General features: G+C 50.8%; 1 protein-coding gene across 1 annotated transcript in view; it reads right to left on the bottom strand.

Moving 5' to 3' along the window:
• Positions 1-23392, bottom strand: part of LOC146174816 (uncharacterized) — a 212297-nt gene that overhangs the window by 166173 nt on the left and 22732 nt on the right. Inside the window, exons 10-11 of the mRNA XM_084585459.1 lie at positions 22497-22596; positions 19135-19202 (exon numbers count right to left, since the gene is read on the bottom strand). Of these exons, the coding sequence (XP_084441585.1) occupies positions 19135-19202; positions 22497-22596 (168 nt within the window). The remainder of the gene's footprint in view (positions 1-19134; positions 19203-22496; positions 22597-23392) is intronic.

Genomic DNA, 23392 nt, shown 5'->3' with positions numbered 1-23392 from the left:
CTTCCTACATCGGTGAAAAAATAAAGTTCTTAACAACAACGGAGCACATGCGAGACTCGGAGTTTATTAGCCTAGTGAAGCTTTTCGCTTCAAAAACGCTTCCAGCCACTGGACAGTAAGACAGTTGAATGCGTATATGCGGCGAGTGGGAAGTTGGGTGCGGCGGTCGCCTCGGTAGTCGACGGCCGAGGCGCCCCAGTATCGGCAGCCACTATCAGAAGCCGCAACTCCGAAACAGGTGAAGAAGTTGCGATAGCGATCGCTTGCGTTTGAATGGAAGCCAAATTCTTAAATAGTGATCGAAGAACAGCCGTCTACAATTACGGAAAGGGCTGTATTGCACCGGAAGGGGTGAGAATCCCAACCGCGAAAAAGATGAATAGAAAAGTTAGCTTAATATGAACTCCAGCGCACGCGTCTGTTTCTGGTAACGAGCGGAACACGCACTCTACTTCCGGGTAACAGTGGAGCCGCCCGATTTGCAGAACATAGACGAAGGTCTATTAAAGTTTACAGAAATAGTCGGAAAATTATAGACAAAGCAGAAAACTGGTGCCACCACCAATAGTCTGCGCTACAGAGTCTGAGTAATAAGAGTCTGAGCAACAAAGGGGAGACCGCATTGCGGCGCCTGCAGGTAAGGAATTACATATAAGAGTTTGAGCAACAAAGGGGAGACCGCATTGCGGCGGCTGCAGGTAAGGAATTACATACACTCGGTCTAGGACTATCACGTTCGGAAAGATGAGACAGGACGATAAATGCAAGCCATGAGGCGAGAGCGGGACTTTGTGAATGTGCTACCTCCCCAGGGGCAAATATAAAAATAGATAGTAGAGAATCCTGGGAAAGCCTTCTGCGGAGCGAGGTCTCAACTCAGCAGACGCAAGCCATCCGCCTGGCGGAAGAGGCCGCGAGGAACCAAGACCTCTTTGCCTGTCTCTAACTGCGGATGTTCCGGCCCCCGTCCCCTAGGCCTGCGTGCCGGAGGCGGGGAGTAGAGGACCTTTTTACAGGTGGAAATCGAAGTTGTTCACAACACACACGCTTATACGAAGCTGACCCCGCCGGGAGCTCGATCCAGCGTCCGTGCGGCGCCTTTGATTTGGCGCTTCCTCGAACGCCGATCCACACAGCATATAGAAGCAGACGCAGTGCAGCAGGCATCAGCCGCGTTTGTAATAGTTGGTTAACATGAAGACAAAATAGCAGTATCTGTCACAATTATATTTGTGGACACCTGAACCGCGCCGTGAAGAAAGGAAGGGAGGTGGACAGAAAATGCAGAGAGACAAAGAGGAGCTGTAGTGGAGGGCTGTGGAATAATTTCGACCACCTGCGGATATTTAACTTGTCGACACGGACGCCACTTCGTTTCGCCTCCATTGAAACGCAGCCGCCGGCGACCGGGATCGTACCCTGGTACATCGGCACAGTAGTCGGGCGCCTTACTCCTGCACTACCGCGGCGGGGCATCAGTGGCGTTTCAAATTCGTTTACAGGAAAGAGAAGGCGCAGCACCTGTCACAATTCTCCGCCGATACCTTAACCAAGCCGTAAGGAAAATGAGTAATGTGGGAGTGAAAGTAAATTAGTTGTGGTTTAGCTCTGGTTAACCCTAGTTGAATAGCGAAAGCAACAGTGGAAGCTTCTTTTGCCTGCTACATTTTTCTCTATCACGCCCTATCAGTGTAAGGTGCTACATAATTGAGGACACTTAAGCTCATCCTTCAAGGGTACGACGCGAAAGCGTAAGTTACCAGCCCACATACAGTCACGCTTAAACCAAGGCATATGGACGTGTCTGAGTGTCGTAGGGGTAAAGGGAATCCAAGGATTTTGGCAGGGTGATTCTGATATCACCCTCCCATATTAAAGGAACGACCGAGTTGGCAGCTCCTGCCCGAGGCATAGGGGTAATGTGAATTCAAATGTCATAGCAGGCCTACTCCTCTACGAGGAGACCGTAGGTACGTCTCTTCACGGCATAGCTGTTTGACTGTCGGAGTATTGCTTTCGCAATAAAAGAAAGAGGTGCCGTAGTGGAGGGTTCCGGACCACAGCACAATAGACGCTGTTGCTGTGGCAGTAGGAAGAAGGAAAACTTTAGAGGACGCTTAAGCTTCGCCTTCAAGAGTGGAACGCGATAGCGTTATTGCACCTCGGGAGAGAGCGAGAAAACTTATTAAACGCAAGGGTATTGGGGCATCCTCGCACCGGTACCCGTGCGGCCCGAAGGGGAGAAGCGGGTGAGCGAAGATAGTGATCTAAAGAAAGGAAGACGCTTGATTCTACAACCCGTGAGGGTGGACGGCGAAATTTCAGGGGCGAGTGGCGCGCCACGTGTCGGGGCAGCGCCGCACATTGCGAGGAGGGTTTCTTCTGTGTTTGCCGCAAGATGGCTCTGCATGTGCGCAGAGCGCAGAAGAAATGTAGCGGAAACGTACTTCGCTACTCGTGTAACTGCGACTTCTGTAAGTAACATGCTCATAATTACCGATATACACCGCAGTATAACGTTCTACGGCACGTTTCTAAGGCAACACCGCCTTCACTAGAAGGGCTTTTGTACCGCTTTCAAGTACCGAACTCGTGGCTGAGTGGTAGCGTCTCCGTCTCACACTCCGGAGACCCTGGTTCGATTCCCACCCAGCCCATCCTGGAAGTTGCTTTTTATTTATGAAGTGCATGCCGGGAATTATCACTCACGGCCAACGACGCCGACGACACCGGCTTTTCTGCGACACGAGCTCCTTAACGCTGCCGCGTTAAAATGCACGGGCCTGCTACTGGCTCTGTAGCTGAGCCACCTTCGCTGCCCCGTGCTGACAGAAGGGAGATTTGATTGGTTTACAGGAAGGGAAAGGCGCGGTAACTGTCTCACTTGTTCTCTGCGGACACCTCAACCACGTAGTAAGAGAACAGAGGAAGGTGAAAGTGGAAAGAGAGAAAGAGGAGCCGTAGTGGAGGGCGATGGAGTAATTTCGACCACCTGGGGATCTTTAACGCGCGTAGACATCGCACAGCACACGGCCGCCTCTTCGTTTCGCCTCCGGACAGAAGGGAGAAAGCAGAGAAGAAATAAAAGAAGAGGGAGAGAAAGAGCGCGCTGCAACAGCCGTCGTCCACCACCTTAGCGGTGGCGGGCGCAATGACGGCCTACAACAGATAAAAATTCGGTGACAGGCTACATATCAGCGCGCGTTAAAGATCCCCAGGTGGTCGAAATTACTCCGTAGCCCTCCACTACGGCTCCCCTTTCTCTCTCCACTTTTACTCCCACCTTCATCCCTTCCTTACGGCGTGGTTCAGGTGTCCACATAGCAAGTGTGACAGATACTGCGCCTTTCCCTTCCTGTGAACCAATTATTATAATAATAATAATTATTATTATTATTATTATTATTAGCCCCCGCCGCGTACGACGTTCGTCCCAGCTCCGTAGGGCCAGGAACCGCCCCCCTTCCTCATCGCACTTGTGTTTCAAAGTACACCCTAGAATTTTTTTCATTTTATGTTTGGCCATAAGCTAATTTTAGCGCACTACTGAGAGGCACAGACAATGTAAAGCTGCAGGTAGCTAGTACCCCGCTGCACACCGCAATTTTTGAGAAAGTGCTAATTATTTACTTCATTTTTGGTGTTCTACGCAGCATTTACGATATAAGCAATTTGAAAGTGATCTAAGAGAATGCAAGCGTTTTGCATTAGCACTGTCTCTGCATAATTTTATCCAGAGTTCTCTGTACATGCAATCTTCCTTGAAGCGCATGTACATGTTTACTGTCATGGCGAACGAGCACCAAGAATGGCACCAGAGTGCTCCCAAAGTGCTCCACTATCACTTGTAACTGACTGTGCACTTTCAGTAAGGACAAAAGTCGCGGTCGTAAAGTATCGCTTAGGTGCTCGAGCTGTGCGGACGTGCGCCGCATGGGCTCTGGTCTCGCGACTTTTCTGTGAAGTTCTGTGATTCCTATGTGCCAGGACAACAACGCTCGTGTTACGCGATAAGGAAGGCGACGCAAGGACAGATACCTTACTAAAGGGGTGAGTTGGCCAGCTGGCCCTGTGATTTGGTTATTGGGCGTCCACGCCGCCATTCTTGCAAGGCTCGCGTCGCTGCGAGGGCACTTGCGCGTTCTCGCAATGCCAGGAGCCAAGCGGCTGAAGCCTTTTATGTTTTTCGGCCGTGTGCCGCAAGGCACCACAATGCTAGAACTGACGAAGATCCTAATAATAATAATAATTGGTTCACAGGAAGGGAAAGGCGCAGTATCTGTCACACTTGTGTTTGTGGACACCTGAACCACGCCGTAAGGGAAGGGAGGAAGGTGGGAGTTAAAGTGGAATGAGAGAAAGAGGAGCCGTAGTGGAGGCTACGGAGAATTTCGACCACCTGGGGATCTTTAACGTGCGCTGACATCGCACAGCACACGGACGCCTCCTCGTTTCGCCTGCCATCGAAACGCTGCCGCCGAGGTCGGGTTCGAACCCGGGTATTCCGGACAGTAGTCGAGCGTCTTTACCACTGCCCCACCCCGGGACGAAGATCCAAGTGAAACGTTTTTCGAAAACGGAACTTGGTGGCGTTCAAGATTTCACAGGCGGGGAGTTCGAGATTTTCCTGAAGACTCTGGCTGCTGTTAAGAGATTCCTGAAGGATCCCGTCATAGATGTTAAGGGAACCGCAGTGACTTTTTAGTATCGGGGCACGCGCGCGAATCTGGTGCGCGTCTTTGGCTACTCATCGGAACACCATAGCCCTGTATACATGGACTCGACAAAGTCGGGTCGAGTAAGCCTGTCGAGTAAAAAACCAGTTGTCGGGTTCATGTATACCCAGTCGGGTCGAGTAAAATAGCCGCGGAGCGGGTCGCGTTAACTCGCTTGCAGGGGGTAGGTTAACTCGCTTGACCCGCTTGTCTAAAAGCATGTAGACGCTGTCGAGTCAGCGAGTCGAGTTATGGCGAGCTCAGGGATAAAAAAGCAACCGGAGCGGCGATGAGCGTCAGCGAAGTTGAATGCTTTTTAGCCCTCATCAACGATAAAAAAAGAATAATCGAAGCTCTCAATAGTAAAAGACAACGGAATCAAATACGAGTAAAAAACTTGCACAATAACTACAAATCTCGACGCTACGCGCCGCTGCGATACTTACTCGCTGGAAAGCGAGTTCGTGTAGACACCAATCGGGTCGAGTAATGGTGACCTCACTTACTCGACGCTTACTCGACCCGGTGCTGTCGAGTTCATGTATACAAGGCTCATGACATCGAGTTGGCAAGTCCACTGCAGCCCTTTGGAAAAATGGTCAGCGTTGCTCGCGAGACCGTCCCCGGTTTCCCGTTCGTCACCACGGGGATCCGACGGATCAAGATAGAGATGAAGTCTGAGATTCCGAACTTCCTGGATGTGATTGATACAACCATCCAGTGCGAGTATGAAGGAGTTAAGAGGGTATGTCGCAAGTGCGGATACGAAGGCCACATGGGCGCGAGTTGCAACACGCCACAGTGCGAGCGTTGCGGCGCGTATGGGCATGAAGTGTGTGATGCCGTGTGCCCTAAGTGTGGTGAGGACCACGCTGTAAATGCGTGTAAGAAGAGGACATTTGTGTCTGTGTTAGGGAATGAAGACGTGAATGAACAGCCAGCCGATTATTGGGAGTAGCCCGCACCAGCACTCGTGCTGGCAACTCCTGAGAACCCGAAAGATAACGAGACGCATGGTGATGCGTCTACAAACGCCACCACCCAGGAAGATAGCAAGGAGGCGACGGATGCGGCCGCGCCATCTGAAGAAATAGAGGAAAAACAAGCAGAAGTTGTCTACGAAGACCACGAGGTGCCCCCAACTTCCGCTGCCGGGAAAGCGGTTACGGACATTGCCGCACCCTCTACAGCGCCCAAACAGAACCCCGAAAAGAAAACTGAAACTGGGCACTGCCAGATGCCCTCAGTGGCCGCCACGGTAGAGGAACAAGAGTGTGCAGCCGGCGTCGCTGCCGCAACAAAAGACCGATCGGCTGAAACTGAAGATGAAGAGAGGGACATGGATACCACCACAGTGCGCCCCAAGCGCAGTCCCAGAAAGAAGAAAACCAAAAAATCAGCGCCATCAACATCATCGGAATCTTCCGCCGACGCGCCGTTGAGGAAGCATGCGTTTCTGAAAAACCCTCCACCAATAAGCGAGAGCAGCTCTGACACTGAAACAGAAATGCCGAGCCAACCTCCCTGTCACATTTGCAACACAACGAATTGTGATTGCTACTCGGACATCTCGGACATCTCATCCACAGCGGAGTCACCTTCTGCTTCTCCCACATCTCATGTCACCACTCCCTCCTCATGAGGTGGTCGCGCATTCCCCCTTCCTTCTTTTAGCTACATCCTGGCCTTTTCCTCGTTCTCGCAACGCTAAACATTCGCGGCTTTACTAAACCTGCGAAACAACCTGAAACAACAGACATAGCCCGCGCCAAAAAGATCGACATCCTCGCACTTCAAGAAATTTATATTCACCGGCAAGAACAAATTGAAAATTTTGACCTCCGTTTCAGCACAAAATCCTATTTGAGTTTCGCAAGGAAGGGTTCAGGGGGAGTTCCGCTCATCTTCCTAAGCGACGCCGGCCTGTCAGTCCTACACCATGATCGGGACAACGCAGGACGCTTTGTCTCGATTGACCTTAACAATGGCATGCGCATCATTAATGTATATGCCCCATGCCGTTTTGGACAGGGAAAATTTTTTGAGGGGCTAGAAGAGATATTTATTGGCCCAGCCAAAATAGTGTTATTGGGCGATTTTAACTGTGTCCTCTTCAAGGAAGACCGCCGCTCTCTTCGGGGTACACCGCGGCGGCTTAGACGAGACCACAATGGCGGACAGGCCTTGCGTGATCTGGTGGAGGAGTTAGACCTAACCGATGCTTGGCGCGCACTCCAACCTGGCCGTGCCGGCATGACCTGGTCTGGCCGTGGTCTCGAAGGCCGTATTGACCGCGTCTATGTCTCTGCTAGCGTAGCTGGTTCCCTGCACTCTGTGTGGGTATTCCCCAATGCCCTAAGTAATCACAGCCTACTTATCACGCGCTTGTGTGCGGCTGATATTTCTCCACGAGAAAAGGGTTGTTGGAAATTAAACACGCGACTTCTGGATGACGAACGTGTCCAGCAGGAAGTCGTCAAAATTGTAAAGCGTTACGTCTCCTCTAACATGGATGCAGAAATCTGGGATAATATGAAAACCTTCATCAAGATTTGCCTCCAAGAGTGGGGGAAGAAGATGGCGCGGGAGGAGAGGGAAGAAATCCGAATAGTCTCGGATGCCATCATCGCGCTATCGGCCCCATTTTCTCAGGGACCAAGCATCCCCGCGGCGTTGGCCACCCTGCGTAAGGAGCTCCATCGTCTTCTAAATCGGCGCTGGGACAGACTTTGCGCAACAGCACGCGCTGAACGATGGGAAACCGAGGCATTGTGTTCGCGTCATCTGCTACGCCATCACCTTGCCAGAAAGAACGAAACCCTCTCTGCAGTCGAAGCTCCACTCACCGGCCATATTGTTACGAACCCTGAGCAGGTATTGAGTTTAGCTCGCGATTTCTACATCGAAATTTATGCTGCTGAGCCCTGCACCCCCACACGTTCCAGCTGGAGGCAGCAACTGACGTACCGAACCTGGACGACACATGGCTGTCGTCTGAAGAGCTACATCACATCACTTTATTTTCCTTAAAGACCCCTTGCGGGGTGTTACATAAGGGGTGGGTTTTTATGAAGTACAGGAGTTCAATGCAGTCATGAATGTTCCAGGGCAGGTGATGGCAGCAATATCGTGGGGAAGGCCGTTCCAGTCAGCTGTTACTCGGCAAAAAATGAATTAGAGAAAACAGTGGTACGGGCACGTGGGCGCAAAACTTGAAGAGGGTGACTGAAGCGATGGGATCTGCGCGGCGGGGGTGCGCAGATGTAGGGTTCTTGTCTGAGTGGCCAAAAAAAATCATGTGAAATAAGACGAGACGGGCAGTGCGACGGCGAGCAGAAAGATTAGATAGACCTGATTGTAATTTTAGAGATGATATGCTAACGTCGTATGTATACGAGGAATGAATGAATCTGGTGGCCCTGTTCTGCACAGCTTCGAGGGCGTTTGTTAGATATGCTTGGTGAGGGTTCCAGATGGCCGATGCGAATTCCAGTTTAGTTCTGATGAGTGAAATGTATGCTTGTAGTCTTACATGTTGAGGGGCATCCCGCAGGTGACGTTTCAAGAAGCCAAGTGTTTTATTAGCTGATGATATCAGGTTAGTCACATGCAGACGCCAGGATAAATCATTAGAAATGGTGATAACTAAGTATTTGTACGACTGGACGAGGTCGACAGAGGAGTTAGAAATTGTGTACTGGAAAAAAGGATTTCGGTGGCGGTGAAAAGACATATACTTACATTTGTTAGGGTTGAGTGTCATCAGCCGCTGCAAGCACCAGTTTTGCACATGGTTTAAGTCAGCCTGGTTTGCCATGGTTTAAGTCATGGTTTAAGTCAGCTACACACAGCCCTAAAACAGATGAAGCCAAACAGAAGCCCGGGTATGGACGGACTCCCGCCAGCCTTTTACATAAGGTTTTGGCCGTCGCTAAAACCGCTTTCACCAACTTAGCAAACGACGCCGTAGAGCGAGGGGAACTAACTCCAAGTATGAACGAAGGCCTCATCACACTCCTGTGCAAGGACACCTCCAAGAGCAGCGACCTTAAAGCTTGGAGGCCAATAACCCTGCTAAATACGGACTACAATGCAATTGCCAAATGTCTCTCCTTACGCCTGACGCCTGCTCTATCGTCAATAGTAGGCCCGCACCAGGTTTGCTGTGTCCCAGGCCGCTCGGTATAACTCCATGGCATGGCTCTGAGAGACCTTTTGACATGGATGGAATCGCGCAGCCTCAATGGCTTTCTTTGCTCCCTAGACCAAGAGAAGGCATTCGACCGCCTGAGTCACGCGTACCTTTTTCGGACACTTGAGCTCGCGCGCATTCCCGTACAAAACATAAATATGTGCAAGACGCTTTATGCCACACCACAAGCAGCACTCATTGTACAGGGGCGCATCTCAATGCCCTTCCCCGTGGAAATGGGTGTCCGTCAAGGTTGTCCCCTCTCCCCGTTGCTCTATTATCATAGCGATTGACCCCTCCTGCAAAAGATTGTTAGAGATGGCGACATTCGCAAAACACTATTGCCAGCAGGCCCACCCTGCACTCCAGTGTTCGCCTACGCGGATGACGTTTCTGTGGTGACGCCAGACACAACATAAGTGGAGAGACTACTTGAATTAACTACGGAGTACTGCCAAGCGAGTGGGGCTCGCCTCAATCACAAGAAGTCCACTGTTATGGGCTTGAACACGACTCCCTCCCCTACCACTATCCAATCGATCTCTGTAACTCGCGAGACACGAATCCTCGGATATTTCTTCGATTCGGCTGGACCAGCGCCTAGAAAAGGGCTGAAGAGCAACTAAGAATCAAAACCCACAATCTTGGTGCTCTAAAATGTCCCCTGAATGCGCAGGCCACCATCATCAAGAGAATGCTGATTTCTACCCTCAGCTTTGTGGCCAGCATTCTTGACACCCCCCCAGACAAGAAAAAACAGCTCCAGAAACATATATACCGCTTTTTGTGGCAGGGAGCCCCCGATAAGGTAAAGCGAGTCATTTTCTGCCTGCCCAGATTCAAAGGTGGCCTGGGGCTGCCCGACCTGGATATTCTCGCAAGGGCTCTGCACATCAAATGGACATTCAGAGCCGTCGAATGCGACATGCCGCTAACAAAAACGATGGCTTTGTACTATCTGTCGACACGGCTGCGAACATTCACTGAGAAGGCCCTACATCACAATACCCCGCATACAGGGTCACCCCTATCATTTTACCGAACCGCAGCCACAGACTTAGAGTACCTGAAAGAAAACTGGTCTGACGTTGACCTACGAACCATGCACCTGAAATATATTATCTATTTGATCACCCCTCCGCTCCCTGCCCGCCTATCAAGCTATATGATATGTGCACAAAGACCCAGATGGCAGTACATAACCGCTCACTTCCTCGATGCACACCGAGCCTCCCTCATGTGGAGGTTCGCAAGAGGCATTTTACCAATCAGAAGGTTTGCTTTCGTCCCTGCGACGTCAGGAATGATTGACCTGAGTTCCTTCTGCTTGACCCGAGAGACAGCGGAGCACATCTTTCTTGACTGCCTAATTCCCGCCGCACTCCTAGAGCGTCTGAGAGTTATGTTCGGCCTCCCCGGGATCTCATACCCCACCGTGCGCTACTTCAACCCGCTTTCAAAGGAATGGCGCAAGCAGTTTGTCTTGACACTGGCAGAGGTCAACTATCAGGTGTGGTTGGCCCGCTGCAAAGCGGCCTACTCGATCAAGACTCCGAGCCTCCATGAAGTGAAGGCCAAAATCAGAAAAGAACTATGGTTCCACCTAGACAGGGAGAGACGCCACTTAGAGAGAAAGAAGTTTTTTGAAGAATGGGTACACCCCATGGTGATCTTCAAAGAAGGAAACGGAAACCTGGACGTGAGATACTAGATGCATGATTTGCTCGCGTGAGGCTTCGACCCACCGGGGTGGTGCGGACGTGGTGCATGTGCACTGCGACCCCGCGCCGGTGGGAACAGGCCGGATTGCATGAGCCCCTCGGCTGGGAAAAGCCCGCTCCCCGAAACAACAAAACCCCCAAACCTTATGGTGCGAGAGGCCTTGCCTGGGGTAGCCGTAGGATGATGATGGTCGCAGGTTGAGATCTGTACCCTCACAGGAGGATAGCACCTAGTGCATCCTTCCTTCCATCTGATGCGCTCTAGGTTTCACGCGTCGCGGTGACTCCGCGTCAAACGGCAGGTCGCACCTCCATGGCTGGGGTGTTTGTCTGGGATGGCGGGACAGCTTTTGTCGCACACCGTTTCCTTCAACTACACGCAAGAAAGGAGAGGCATCGGGCTGCCATGCGTCAACACGGTGGGCCGAGTGCTCGCGTCGAAACTGGTCGCCACGCTGCTCAATGATCCGCTGTACCCGGGGCGCTCCCTGTTACAGTACTGGCTGAGCACAGCTCGCCGGGCTTTTACTGCAGACCGGCACCTGGGCCCGCAGGCCGAAAGGCCTCACAGGTTCTTCCAAACAGTAGCAGGCTTTAAGACTGCGGTCAACGGCGACCTGCCTGACCTCAATATTTTTTAGGTGCCCGCAATGCAAGTCAGCGAGATGGTTGCTTCCTCGCGTCTAAACCGCGACGACCAGCTCCGCACGGCCGTCAACAAGTGGCGTCGATGGGCGGTGAGTCGTGTACCTTCCGAGGTTCGCGATTTCGAGTGGCGCCGGTGATGGGGCGTGTCACCTATGCGAGAACGCCTCGCCATGTGGCATGTCGTGCCGAATGGCCAATGGCCAAACTGCGGCCGCACGGAAACCATGAGGCACGTGTTCTTTGAATGCCCGGTCGCGCTGTTCATGTGGCGCTTGGTGAGAAGGATGTTCTCCGTGCACGGTGGCCCTGGCGCCAGGCCACCACGCGCATGTTTTGCGCGGCTAGTAGTCGCCTGTGTATATTTTGTGCTGTGGCAGAGGCATTGTCTTGATGAAGTCCGTAGACAACCATCCAGGGCCACGTATCCAGCGCTGCAGAGACTGCGTCTTCTACTGTGGAAGCACCTCCCTGGTCAACTGGACAGAGATGTAGAGGCGCGGTTTCTGCAGCGCTAGCACGCCCGTTTCTTCATCGTTCGGGACGGCAGGCTTTTTATGCCAGCTTCGCCATATAAACCCCTCCCCCCTTTGTTACGTACCTCGAATCATGAGGAAGTGTATTGCCATATAAGAATTAATCATCTGTCATTAAGTTTCTCATTGTAACTCCTTTTGAGCTTGTGTTCTGTGGGTATTGGTGAACACGGAATGACTATTAATTTGTGATTGTTGCTAGTTAGGGAGATTATCGCACCTTTCGTTGTCCTCCCATGTATGTACTACAGTGCGTGTGTGTGTGTATATACAAGTACCTATGTGTGTGGAAGACAATAAATGCCCTCTATTGTATACCGACTTGTTACGTTTGTGCCTGTAGTTTGCTGAGGAGGCTGCTGCGCACCGAATTGTTCCTGCACTCCCCCGGAGGGTCCGCCTGTCCGGCGCCGCGTTCGTCGCGGCTGCCCAGGCCCTGGACCATGGTACGACCTACATCGGCACTGCGCCCGTCCAAGGCGCAATGCTCCACATTCACGATGCCGGAACCTGTTCCGGCGGACAGCTCCATCGACACTATATATATATATATATATATATATATATATATATCGAGGTGGTTGGCGGAGTAGGGGGCTCGGAGGTCCATTTCCTGGTCGCCGTGTCCTCCATGGTGGAAACAACCGAAATGGTGGCGAGAGGTGGCCTGCGTCTCACCGGAAAGGAAGTGCCGCTGGAGCAGATAGGAGCTGCTGTGGTTTATGTAACGGTTTACCATCTTCCCCCGTGCGTCAGCGACGAGGCTCTCGCTGCGGCGCTTTCCTCGTATGGAAAGGTGCGATCAGTCTCAGAAGTAGCGTTCCAGTCTAGGAGCCACGTCCGGAACGGGGCGCAGCTCCTACGCGGGAATTGACGCGGTCACCCCCCAACTTCCTGATGGTGACTGGGACCCGCGTGATGCTAGAGTATCGATGAATGAAACGCGTGTGTTCCAGGGGCGGCGTTGAGGGCCACATTGGCGCTGCTTGTTCGGCGGTGCGCTGCGTTCGTTGCAGCGCTAAAGGCCATGATAGTGCGAGTTGCCGCTTCGCGTGCAAGCGCTGTGGCGGCGAGCATCCAACGGTGGATTGTGTTCTAACGCGCTCTTATGCAAAGGCTGCCGATTTGTCCTCTGAGCCTGGCGTGCAACCCGAAAAGGCCGCGAACCTGGAGCTGTCCGGCGGCACCCAGGAGCCCAGCAGGGACGTAGAGAGGGACGCCGACGAGGCCTTGGCGACCACGTCTGAGACCCTCTCTGACGGGGCAACCATGGAGCCCTCCCCCGATGGCAAGCCCGTGACGGAAGTGACAACCTCTCAGAGCGACTCCGAGATTTCCTCAGGTGTACCCGGCTCTGAGTCCCGAGCATTAGAGTCGCAACCCGTGGCGGGCCAGCGCACGCACGACGACAAGCTGCAGACGACACCCGCTCCACATGTGAAGCCGGCCAATCTGGAGGCTCTGCTGAACGCCCCGCGGCTCCTGCACTCGGCGGCTTCCGCCCCCGTCCTCTCAAGTCCTCCCGAAGGAGGTCACCCTGTCTGGCGTTACGGTGGCAAGACGCTCTGGCTCCGCGAGGCTGCAACGCCTGAGTGCGGGCTGCGCTATGAAAACGCCTTTGGCGGACGAGGGGCAAGCGTCACTTTCACGGCACAGAGAGCTGCGCGAACGCATCAGCGCCGCATATGAAGGTGCGGAAGGCATCAGATGGCTCCGAGATGGGCTTCTCGGACGCCGAGTCGTAACCACCATGGCGCCGCCTCTCAGGCTCAACGGCCGCTGCGGCCACATCCTCCTCCTCCTCTTCGCCTGCCTAGCGGTGGCTTTGACGTGGCTCACTCGGCGCCGACCAGCGGTCACCGCTTCTCAATCCCGGCTAATAATCGCATTGGCTTCTTTGCTGTGTGGCCTGCGAACGGTGAACTGCGTGCGTTCCGCGCAGTGAGTGGGTGTTTGTGTGTTTGACTGGTTTTGGTTGCACAGACGCGCGCGCCACACGGACCATGTCGCGGCCCGGGCCCGCAGCAATCAGCACTTCGTCGCATTCTGGCCGCCTCTGCAGAGCTATTAGCTGAGGCTTCAACACCCAGCCTCAACTCCCCGAGCGCCTCCCTAGTGCTAATGTACGGACACGTTTACAGACTTTGCCCGACGAACTTTTTCGTGAGCCTGTTATGTTCTCCTCCGTTCCTTTGTTTCTGTGATATGTATAGTCGTCTTTGTTCCTCCTCCATTTATTGCGAAAGCAATACTACGCCATATTTCACGTTTTCGCCGTACCGGAGCCTACCCTCCACGGTCGGTGGTCGGTCATGTGACAACTGACGTCATACTAGAGCGAGAGACAGGGTAGCAAGTCGGCTCTTCAGCGCGCCGTAGCTACGCTCCACGGTCGAGCGGCGGCGGTGGTCGGTCACGTGACTACTGACTTATACTAGAGCGAGAGACGGGGGACCAAGTCGGCTCTTCGGCGTGCAGTAGCTACGCTCCACGGCCGGTCGACCACCTGCGAACGGCGGCAAGCGATTGAAGTCATAAGGTTGCAAGAGCTTTCAGGCCTTGCTGCGATCCTTTGAGCTACAGAAAGAAGAATCTGTGAATGAATAATAAAGTTTGGAGACGTCTAAAAATATGCCTTTCATTTCATGGGTACACAGGAGATTAGTAATGTGCACCACCACAAGCGAAACACTTTGCGTAGCCAAGCGGACATTGGTTTCGCAATTTCAAGGCTTAACCAAAGCTAAGCTCCAGCTAATTTTTTATGATGTCTCTTTTTCGTTTTGCTTCCTTTAACGCGCAAGCCTTTCGACACCCTGACAAGCAAAGGTAGGTGCTTTATCTTGCGCGTTCGCATCGAGTAGAAGATCCTAAGGCTCCACTGATGGGGCTGGGGCAGGTGGGTCGCCACCGCTTGCGGCGGGGCCCAGCCTGCCACCGAATGTTTATCTGTTGTAGGCCGTCATTGCACCCGCCACCGCTTCGGTGGTGGACGACGGCTGTTGTTACGGCGCGAGTCTTTCTTTCTCTCTTCCTTTTCTTTCTCTCTATTTTCTCTTCTGTCTGCACGAGGCAGCGGAGGTGGCTCAGCTAAAGAGCCAGTAGCAGGCCCGTGCATTTTCTTTTCCTTCTTCCTACAGCCACAACAACGCATCGAGTAGATGTTTTGTTTTTGCAGGAATGCAACTTCCGCACTCCCGCCAATGTCCTTTCCTTTCGTTCTCGTTTTAATGTTGAGGCCTCTTTTTTTCGTTAATGGACTCACGGTGTTGTGGCGTAGGCATGATCTTTCTTTCACCAGCACACAGGGCATGTGCTCATTGTACATATGGCATAGATTGGCGCGTGATTGTCGTTGACGTTTTTCTGGATCGCCGCAGGACTCGTTTTGTCAACGTGTACGCACCTGCAGTCACGCGTAGCCTAACAAACGAGTTCTTTCGGCCCATCATGACATACCTTCTGGATGACGTGCCCCACTTTCTGCTCAGGGATTTCAATTGTGTTTTAGACACAATGCGCGACATCAGGGGGCCTGGTCAGGGCTCCTCTAATTACCACGCCAAAGAACTTGGAACGCTAGTGCGATCATTACGTTTAGAGGACGCATGGGTCACTCTTCACAAAGACCATTTTGAGGCAACGCGAGTCTGGGGCCAGAGCGCGAGCCGAATAGATCGAGTTTACATCCCCTCCGTCATGGCACCTGACTTGCTACAGTGTGAGGTATTGCCTTTCTCACCAGGCCTTAAACTTAGTGTTCCCTTCCCGGTCACGATTAGTCTGCGGGCAGCCTCGGGCCGTGCAAACAGCCCCCTGATGTGGCGCATGGATACAGCGGTACTACGCGACGAACAGTACTTCACTGATATACGCCGAGAGTTGTGCTTGTCTGTGGCCGCAGTTAGTGACATAATACCTGCTACCTGGGACGCGCTGAAAACACGCTGGCGCGATGTTCTTGCGTGTGCGGGGAAGGCGCGGCGTGTCCGCATTACGACCATGCTGAATGACGTTCTGCTCCGTATGCGCATCGTACGTGGCGGCGAAACGCTTACGTTCGCGATGTGCGAATATCTCGAGACGCTGCGCGAGTGTTATCACCGCGTCCTCGAAGACAGTTCACGCGCATCACTCTCCGCGGGACCATCAAACGTGCCTCTTGAGGATGCCGCGGACCTCGGACACGCCCGAGCCGTTTGCCAGCGCAGTTACAGGTGAACTCGCCTGGAGAGCGTCACGCTTGCGGACGGTAGGAAGCCTTCGGAACCCGCGGGCATCCGCAACTCATTTAGCGAGCATTTCAGCCCTCTTTTCGTCGCAACGACAAGGAGGAGCATTTTCAAGAAGCTGTCGGCTCCTTCTGTGGGCCTCTTCCTCAACTTCCAGAAGACGCATGTTCGGCACTTAAAGAGCCGGCAACTTTGGAGGAGGTGCGTTGTGCCCTAGGCGGCATGAACCAGTCGACCGCTCCCAGTCCTGACGGACTAGTAACCGGATTTTATTCCACTTTCTTTGGCATCCTCGATCCTTCTTTACTTAGGCTCGTAAATTGTTTCCTCGAGGAGCAGGGAAGGCCTTGGCCTGCCGTGCATCTCGACAGTGGCTCCAGTATTCGCGTTAAGGCTGGTGGAGAGGCTATTAGCTGACGAGTCTTACCCTGGTAGCTCGCTCATCCTGTACTGGATGAGCACGGCGCGTCGTGTGCTTACGCCCGAACAAAACCTCGGTCCACAGGCGGACAGACCTCTGTCTTTTTACCGCGAGCTGCCAGATGTTAATGTAGGCCACCTACCAGCCATACGCATCAGCGAATTAGTAGCCGTTCGCAGTCTTTCAAGTGATGAGCAACGAGAGACCGCTGTACCAAATTGGCGAGCATGCATGGGCAGCTTGTCGGCTGCCAAATGAAGTGCGAGATTTTGACTGGCTTAGGCGCTGGGCCGTCCTCCCCACGAGATAGCGCCTTGCCAGATGGGGTATTGTACCTAATGACCAGTGTGCCAACTGTGGTGCTCCCGAGAGCCTCGCGCATGTGTTTTGTTTTTCGAATGTGTATTTTCGAGAAGAATGTGGCGGCTCGCATATAGGATGTTTAACGTCCGCATGAACCCCGGCGTCAGGCGCCGACGCAACCCTTTTGAACACCTTGTGTTCACTGTGTTCTGTTTGTGTTGTGGCGTCGCAGGTGCCTCGCTGAGGCGTGCCGCACTCCCGCCCAAGCATTGTACCCAGCCTTGCAGAGGCTGCGCCTCGTCATCTGGAAGTATCTGTCTGGACAGTTAGAAATGGACGGCGAGACGCGGTTTTTGCGGCGCTGGCGCACGCGCTGCTTCTATGTTGTGCGGGGGAGTAGACTTGAGATGGCAGTCGTCCTTTATTACACCCCCCCCCCCCGTTATACTGTTTTCCCCTTTCTGGGGAATCATGTTTTTTTTTTAGTTTAATATGTATATGTAACTTATAGTGCTTTGGTGTGTGAGTAATATGCATATTTGTATGTATGTATGTATGTACCCAATAAATTCTCTTTATGTGATAACCCTCCCGTTTTTGCCCCCCTTTTTGTGGGGGGGGGGAGGGATGTTGAAGTCTTAACGCGTGCATGTTGCGTGCTTTCTAGCTTGGCATTAGTGCAATGGTTGTTGTGCAGGACAGACGTGTAGCTTGTACATCATTGTTTTATATAGCTTTATAGTATAGTATATAGTGTGTATATGAGCATGTATACGAGTATATGTGTATATGAGTTGCAATAAACTTCTCTTCAGTGATATCAGTTGAAGGATGGTATGTATTAAAAACTAAGGAGTAGTGACATGTCTGTCTATATCAAATTCGTTACCTCAGCATATCGAAGAACGATATACCTGGAGGACTGCAAATAACTAACAGACAAAATAATGTGGTGATCCCGACTGCACCTTATTTCAGCCCTCATCCCTACTGCTGTAGCGAGCGCAAAATTAGACTGCGAAGTCCAAGGCGGTCAGCATCTAGAACCGTTCTTGAAACTTTTGAATCGGAATTGTGCTGTGAGAGACAGAATGCAATAAAAAACAGACGCTTTTCAAGTAGCTGGCTTTTGCACCCAGCACATTTTTTCAAACCATTTGATCCGTCCGCAACACTTATCAAGTGGTCTCGGTAGTGTTCCCCAGGTTCCCCACTACTATAGGAGCCGCCATAGAAGGCCTGCAACACACGCTGAACCATTACACGGTGTTGTGAGGCGGATATGTTGGATTGTGGTTCTGGTGAACACTATCGCAGTTAGGCGATATGTAGCAAGATTGCACCTAAAGGAAGAATATGGAACATACACCTCCTTAGTGCAGTTTGTGGACCTCTGCACGCGACATGCAGGATTCACAGTGACGCAAGAAGGCGGGCTATTTACAGCGCAGCCATTCATCGCCTATTTATCGGTTGAGGAGCTGGGGGCGGAGTGAGCAGGGAGCGCAAAAGAGGATGAAAGTACAATAATCCCTTTCGGAGCTGAAATCATTTAATAAATGACGTGCCATTTCTTTATGGCTTCCTTAGTTTTATTCGCTGGCTGATGAAGGCGGCATCAACGTTCAACTCTGTGCTTAGTGTCCGTGAATAAAGTCACTCCGTCTCAATACGCCCCATCTGATTCGCAGGGTACAACAATAGCATATTTCATTTACGTGACTTTCAAAGTCTTTGGAAGGAATACCTATCAAGTGAGCGGCCAACTCAGCGCTCTCCCCACTGCGGTTCAAACGGCTATGGAGTCACTGGAGAGATTGGAATTTCGCCGAGATCCCTGACTTCCGTGTGGTGTCAGTGTGCGCTGAGTAGGCCCTCAAAGCAGTGCAACGAAAAATGACACTGCAGCAATATTAATCACCAAGAGGTAACCTGTCTTAGAAATAGTATTGTGCTGAAGAAAATGCAAGCCAGCCACAAGACACTGCAGCAAGCACAGCAGGAAAACACGCGACATATTTACTTCATCAAAAATGCGCCATTGATGCTATGATTTTTCCAAAGCGAAATAATCAGCTGGAATATTCAGCGTGGCTGCAACAAATATGAACTTTGATTTTTCCCTGTTCAGAATACATTATGGCTTAATTATTTGCATACGAGCGAAATAATTTTTGTGCGAATTGTGGTGCAACAATCACTGAATATGGAATACCAAAATATCTTGACGGCGACCGAGTATGTCGTGTGGATGCGGCACAAGTCCGAGTTCGATCATGGTTGACGCTCTCGAAGGCGTTCGGCTTAGTGAAGTTGCCGCATGAAATGGCACGGGAACACACGACTATTTTGGGGTTTTCTGCGCTTACCTTCGGCTACTGCGTTGGGCAGCCAACCACAGCCTCTGGCGCCTGTTTTCCCTCTCAAGCATCGCCACCTGCGAACACAGCGGACGCAGTGAATGCATAATAGGAGCAGTGACGATATGCACCAATTATTTGCACAGAGCCCTCAATGAGAAGGTGAGCGGGGGAGCACCAAGAACAACACATATTTTGTGACACCTGCGTCTCTACTCAGAACAGACGAGATAAACAAAATAATCAGCAGACGTTCTATTAACGTTGAGAAGAAAGCACCACTTGATGTAGCACTCGCAATGCAACTAGTTCATGCGTTCCATTAACGTTTGCTCGATTGTTTGTTGATATTGTACTGAATGATTACCTTACATTTTTTCCTTTTCCTTTTGTCATTTCTTAAAATATGCACTCCTCCACTCCACTCCTGCTATAGCTCCAGATGCAGCTGCAGTGTGTATAAATAAAGTAAATAAAAATTCTCAACGGTCATCGAAATTACTATAGACATGAAAAGCATTGCATTTTTCACAGCGAATTTGCACAACTTAAAATCGTAGGTACCTGGGTTGCATTTGTAAAAAGGTTGCTGCACAAAGCGTGTGAATTCAGTACTAACATATAAAAATAAACAGAGTGACAATGTTCTAGATGCGATGCGTTTCGGCCAATACCAAGCTTTTCAGATTGAAAGACTATAGTTCGTATTTGACGTATTTCACGTACAGTGTTCTTAAGCTTTATCGGAACCGTTTTGAAAAATTCTCCCTCCTAAACCGGAGGCTCAATTTCTGCTGAAATTGCGCATAAAGCTTGTGAGTTGTTAACCCTTTTGTTACGTAGTAAGTTTTACCATGGTGCTTACCTGGTTTGGCCGCGCAAAATGAAACACCATTCAGATGCGTTTACGACGAGATTGAGCAGCAAAAGACGCAAACGCAGTTTCCGCACGCAGCAGTTGTGGCGCCATCTGGCATCACTAGAGTACAGCGTTGCGGTTTTAAAGCGGCCAGGCAAGCGTGGCACGTTTTCGTAATGATGCTAGATGGCGTCACCGCTGCCCATCGCTAACAAATAGGAGTTTGCGTATTTGTTCCTTCAATCTGATCAGAGATGGTTTTAGTCTTTCATCATGGAGAGCCACATCAGGTAAACACCACTTCAAGATGTCCTACACAAGAAAAGGGAAAACAACGCGAAAGCTTTCTGCGCGATTTCACCGCAAACGTGCCTCTGGTTGAGGCGGGAAAGTTTTGGAAATGGTTCCGATAAAATCGCAGAATACTGTATATTACGCACTACATGAGTGCCGAATGTAAGAAAAGAAAGTTTCCTGCACTATTGTACGTTCATGTGTCCGTGCGCTGTAAAGTCATTCCTATCTGGGCATTACTGCAGAGGCGGGCCCTGTGAAAGCAGTTAAAGCATTATTTCCTCAACGCATGCCAGTCTGAGGCGATCGAGTACATACACTGGCTATGTCCCCTCCATCCGTTAGACAACTAGCTTATGAAGCATACATCCGCCCTAAAATAGAATATGGCTCAGCAATATGGAACCCCCATCAGGCCTACTTGATCTACTCCCTCGAAGCCGTCCAGAATCGTGCAGCACGCTTCATAACTTACCAGTCTTCAGCTCGACACAGCGTTACTAACTTGAAATCATCTCTCGGCCTTCAAACCTTAGCGCTTCATCGGAACCTTGCGATCATTTGTCTTTTACGTAAATTATATTTCAACTTTCCTGCGCTCCGAGAAAACTTATTATGTGCTCCTTTCCGCTCATCTCGGCACTTATTTAACTCCCGTAGTATACAACGTTTGCATGGTTTCACAAACGCCTTAAGCAAATTCTTCCTCCCCATTGCCATAGATGAATGGAACATACTTCCCGAAAGCATAGTTACTGAGTCTAATCCCTCTAAATTTAGGCAGCTACTAACTGATCATTTCGACCTGCCATAGACACTTTTTCTTGCGCTCCATTATTAGCAATTCGATTTGCGTGCACTGTTGCGTTAACGTCTGTTCTTGGGTATTTCATCTTTTTGCCACTTTTGCTTACTATAGTTGACTTTACCGCATGTTCTTATTTTGTTATGCTTTGCTACATGATTATTCATATTTAGTGTGCACTGTCTCGATTGTCTGACTATTCTTTCTTTAACGTTTTTTTTTACCCAATTAATAATGTTATACATTTTTGTATTCTTTTCCTTTGTTTGTATGCTAATGTATGGCTCCTACTCACCGTTTTCTCCCTCCCCTTAAGTAATGTCCCTGATAGGGATTTTTAAGGGAATAATAAATGATGATGATGATGATCGAGTACAACGTAATAAGGCCAGCTTTTGAGGTCGAACGGAGATGTGAAAAACGCATGGGAAGCCCGTCGATGACTTGTAACTATTTCCAGGCGAATGTGACAACTGCCACTTGACAGGATCCTGGCGGTCTTGATTTTTTTTCATGTGTTCATGTTGCCAGCTGTGCAAAATCCCATTCGGCTCCATTCCTGCACCTCCACATGCAGCGTCCACCTTCTCTTCAACGACCTAACTGGTTAATGACCTAACTTCAGATCCAGCCGGCCGAGGGAACTGCCGAGTTTGAAGATCCGGTTTCGTAAAGCCGAAATACCAAAGATACTCATGTGCAGTCCGAATTGAGGAACCCGGGGGGTCATTCCAGTATCTCTTATCACGACGCCCTTCATAGCCCATGTGTCGCACGGAACCGCTAATCCTGGACTTATCACATAATCGTCTTCCAGAATATGGCATCGGCGCTTCTCACAACACCACAGTTTGGCGCTATTTGACATTTGTTATGAGGCTTGGAGTACGCAATTCCTTAATGCACTTTGGAAAAAGTTCGAATTAAAGCAATAAAAAAATCTTCAACAGCACCCCCCTGAATTTAAAATTTCAGTGAGTACTACTAAAGCTTTCTGAGATGAATTGGAGGTAGAAATCGAAGCCTGCATTCCTTGCCACCTTATACCTTCTTTCTATGGAAGTCCTTCTTAAACCAGCTTGGGAACACTGTAATCTGATGGGGCTGAAGTGGCGTGCTCCAATTAATTCAATAAATAAGTTATCAAGAACCTTTGCTGCTGGTAAACTAGTGCAGGGCTGTAAGAACTAGATTTGCATGATGATGAAAAACACGGAAATTAGAATGAAAAAGAGCTTGATTTCTGCCATTCTGTGAGTCGTAGCGCTGTTTTCGCTTATAATTCCTCAGATAGCGAAAGTCACCTCCAAATATCACATAATTTTGGAGACAGGAACAAGCCAGTATTTCTCACTGTCACGCCACGGCCGTCATGACTTAGAAAACGCGGTGCGCCAAACTCAGTCAACTCACCTTCTCCTCAAGCTGCCTTCTTGTGGCGCGGAAGGGGGAGCCGTCTTCCTGCACTTCCATCTCAATCTCGTTCAGTTGGCCGGTCAGTTTCTCGATTTCCCTGAATGACCAGAGAAGCGCTTTCGTCAACCGCGAGGGCTAGCAGAGACTGTGAGTATTCAAAAAAGGAATGAAGACAAGAGGAAGAAAAAAGACGCGCGCCTGTTCGATCACTTGAGCACCTGATCTAAAAAAAAAGGTTAAAAAAAAGGAACGAGATCAGAACGACACCCAGGAAAGACTGGAAATACAGCTGCATTTGAGTGGAACGTCGGCACCCACACGCACACAAACGAAGCGAAGCGATCCCCTGCTCGCCAAAACGCCTCTCATATCACATTTCTGTACTGAGCGCGAGCGGTCCTTTACACACACACACACACACACACACACACACACACACACACACACACACACACACACACACACACACACACACACACACACACACACACACACACACACACACACACACACACACACACACACACACACACACACACACACACACACACACACACACACACACACACACACACACACACACACACACACACACACACACACACACACACACACACACACACACACACACACACACACACACACACACACACACACACACACACACACACACACACACACACACACACACACACACACACACACACACACACACACACACACACACACACACACACACACACACACACACACACACACACACACACACACACACACACACACACACACACACACACACACACACACACACACACACACACACACACACACACACACACACACACACACACACACACACACACACACACACACACACACACACACACACACAC

Source organism: Amblyomma maculatum, chromosome 11, assembly GCF_055883805.1.
Source record: "Amblyomma maculatum isolate TAMU_Amacu chromosome 11, ASM5588380v1, whole genome shotgun sequence".
Taxonomy (NCBI): domain Eukaryota; kingdom Metazoa; phylum Arthropoda; class Arachnida; order Ixodida; family Ixodidae; genus Amblyomma; species Amblyomma maculatum.
The sequence above is the reverse complement of the archived record's forward strand: the minus strand, read 5'-3'. Positions and strand labels throughout refer to the sequence as shown.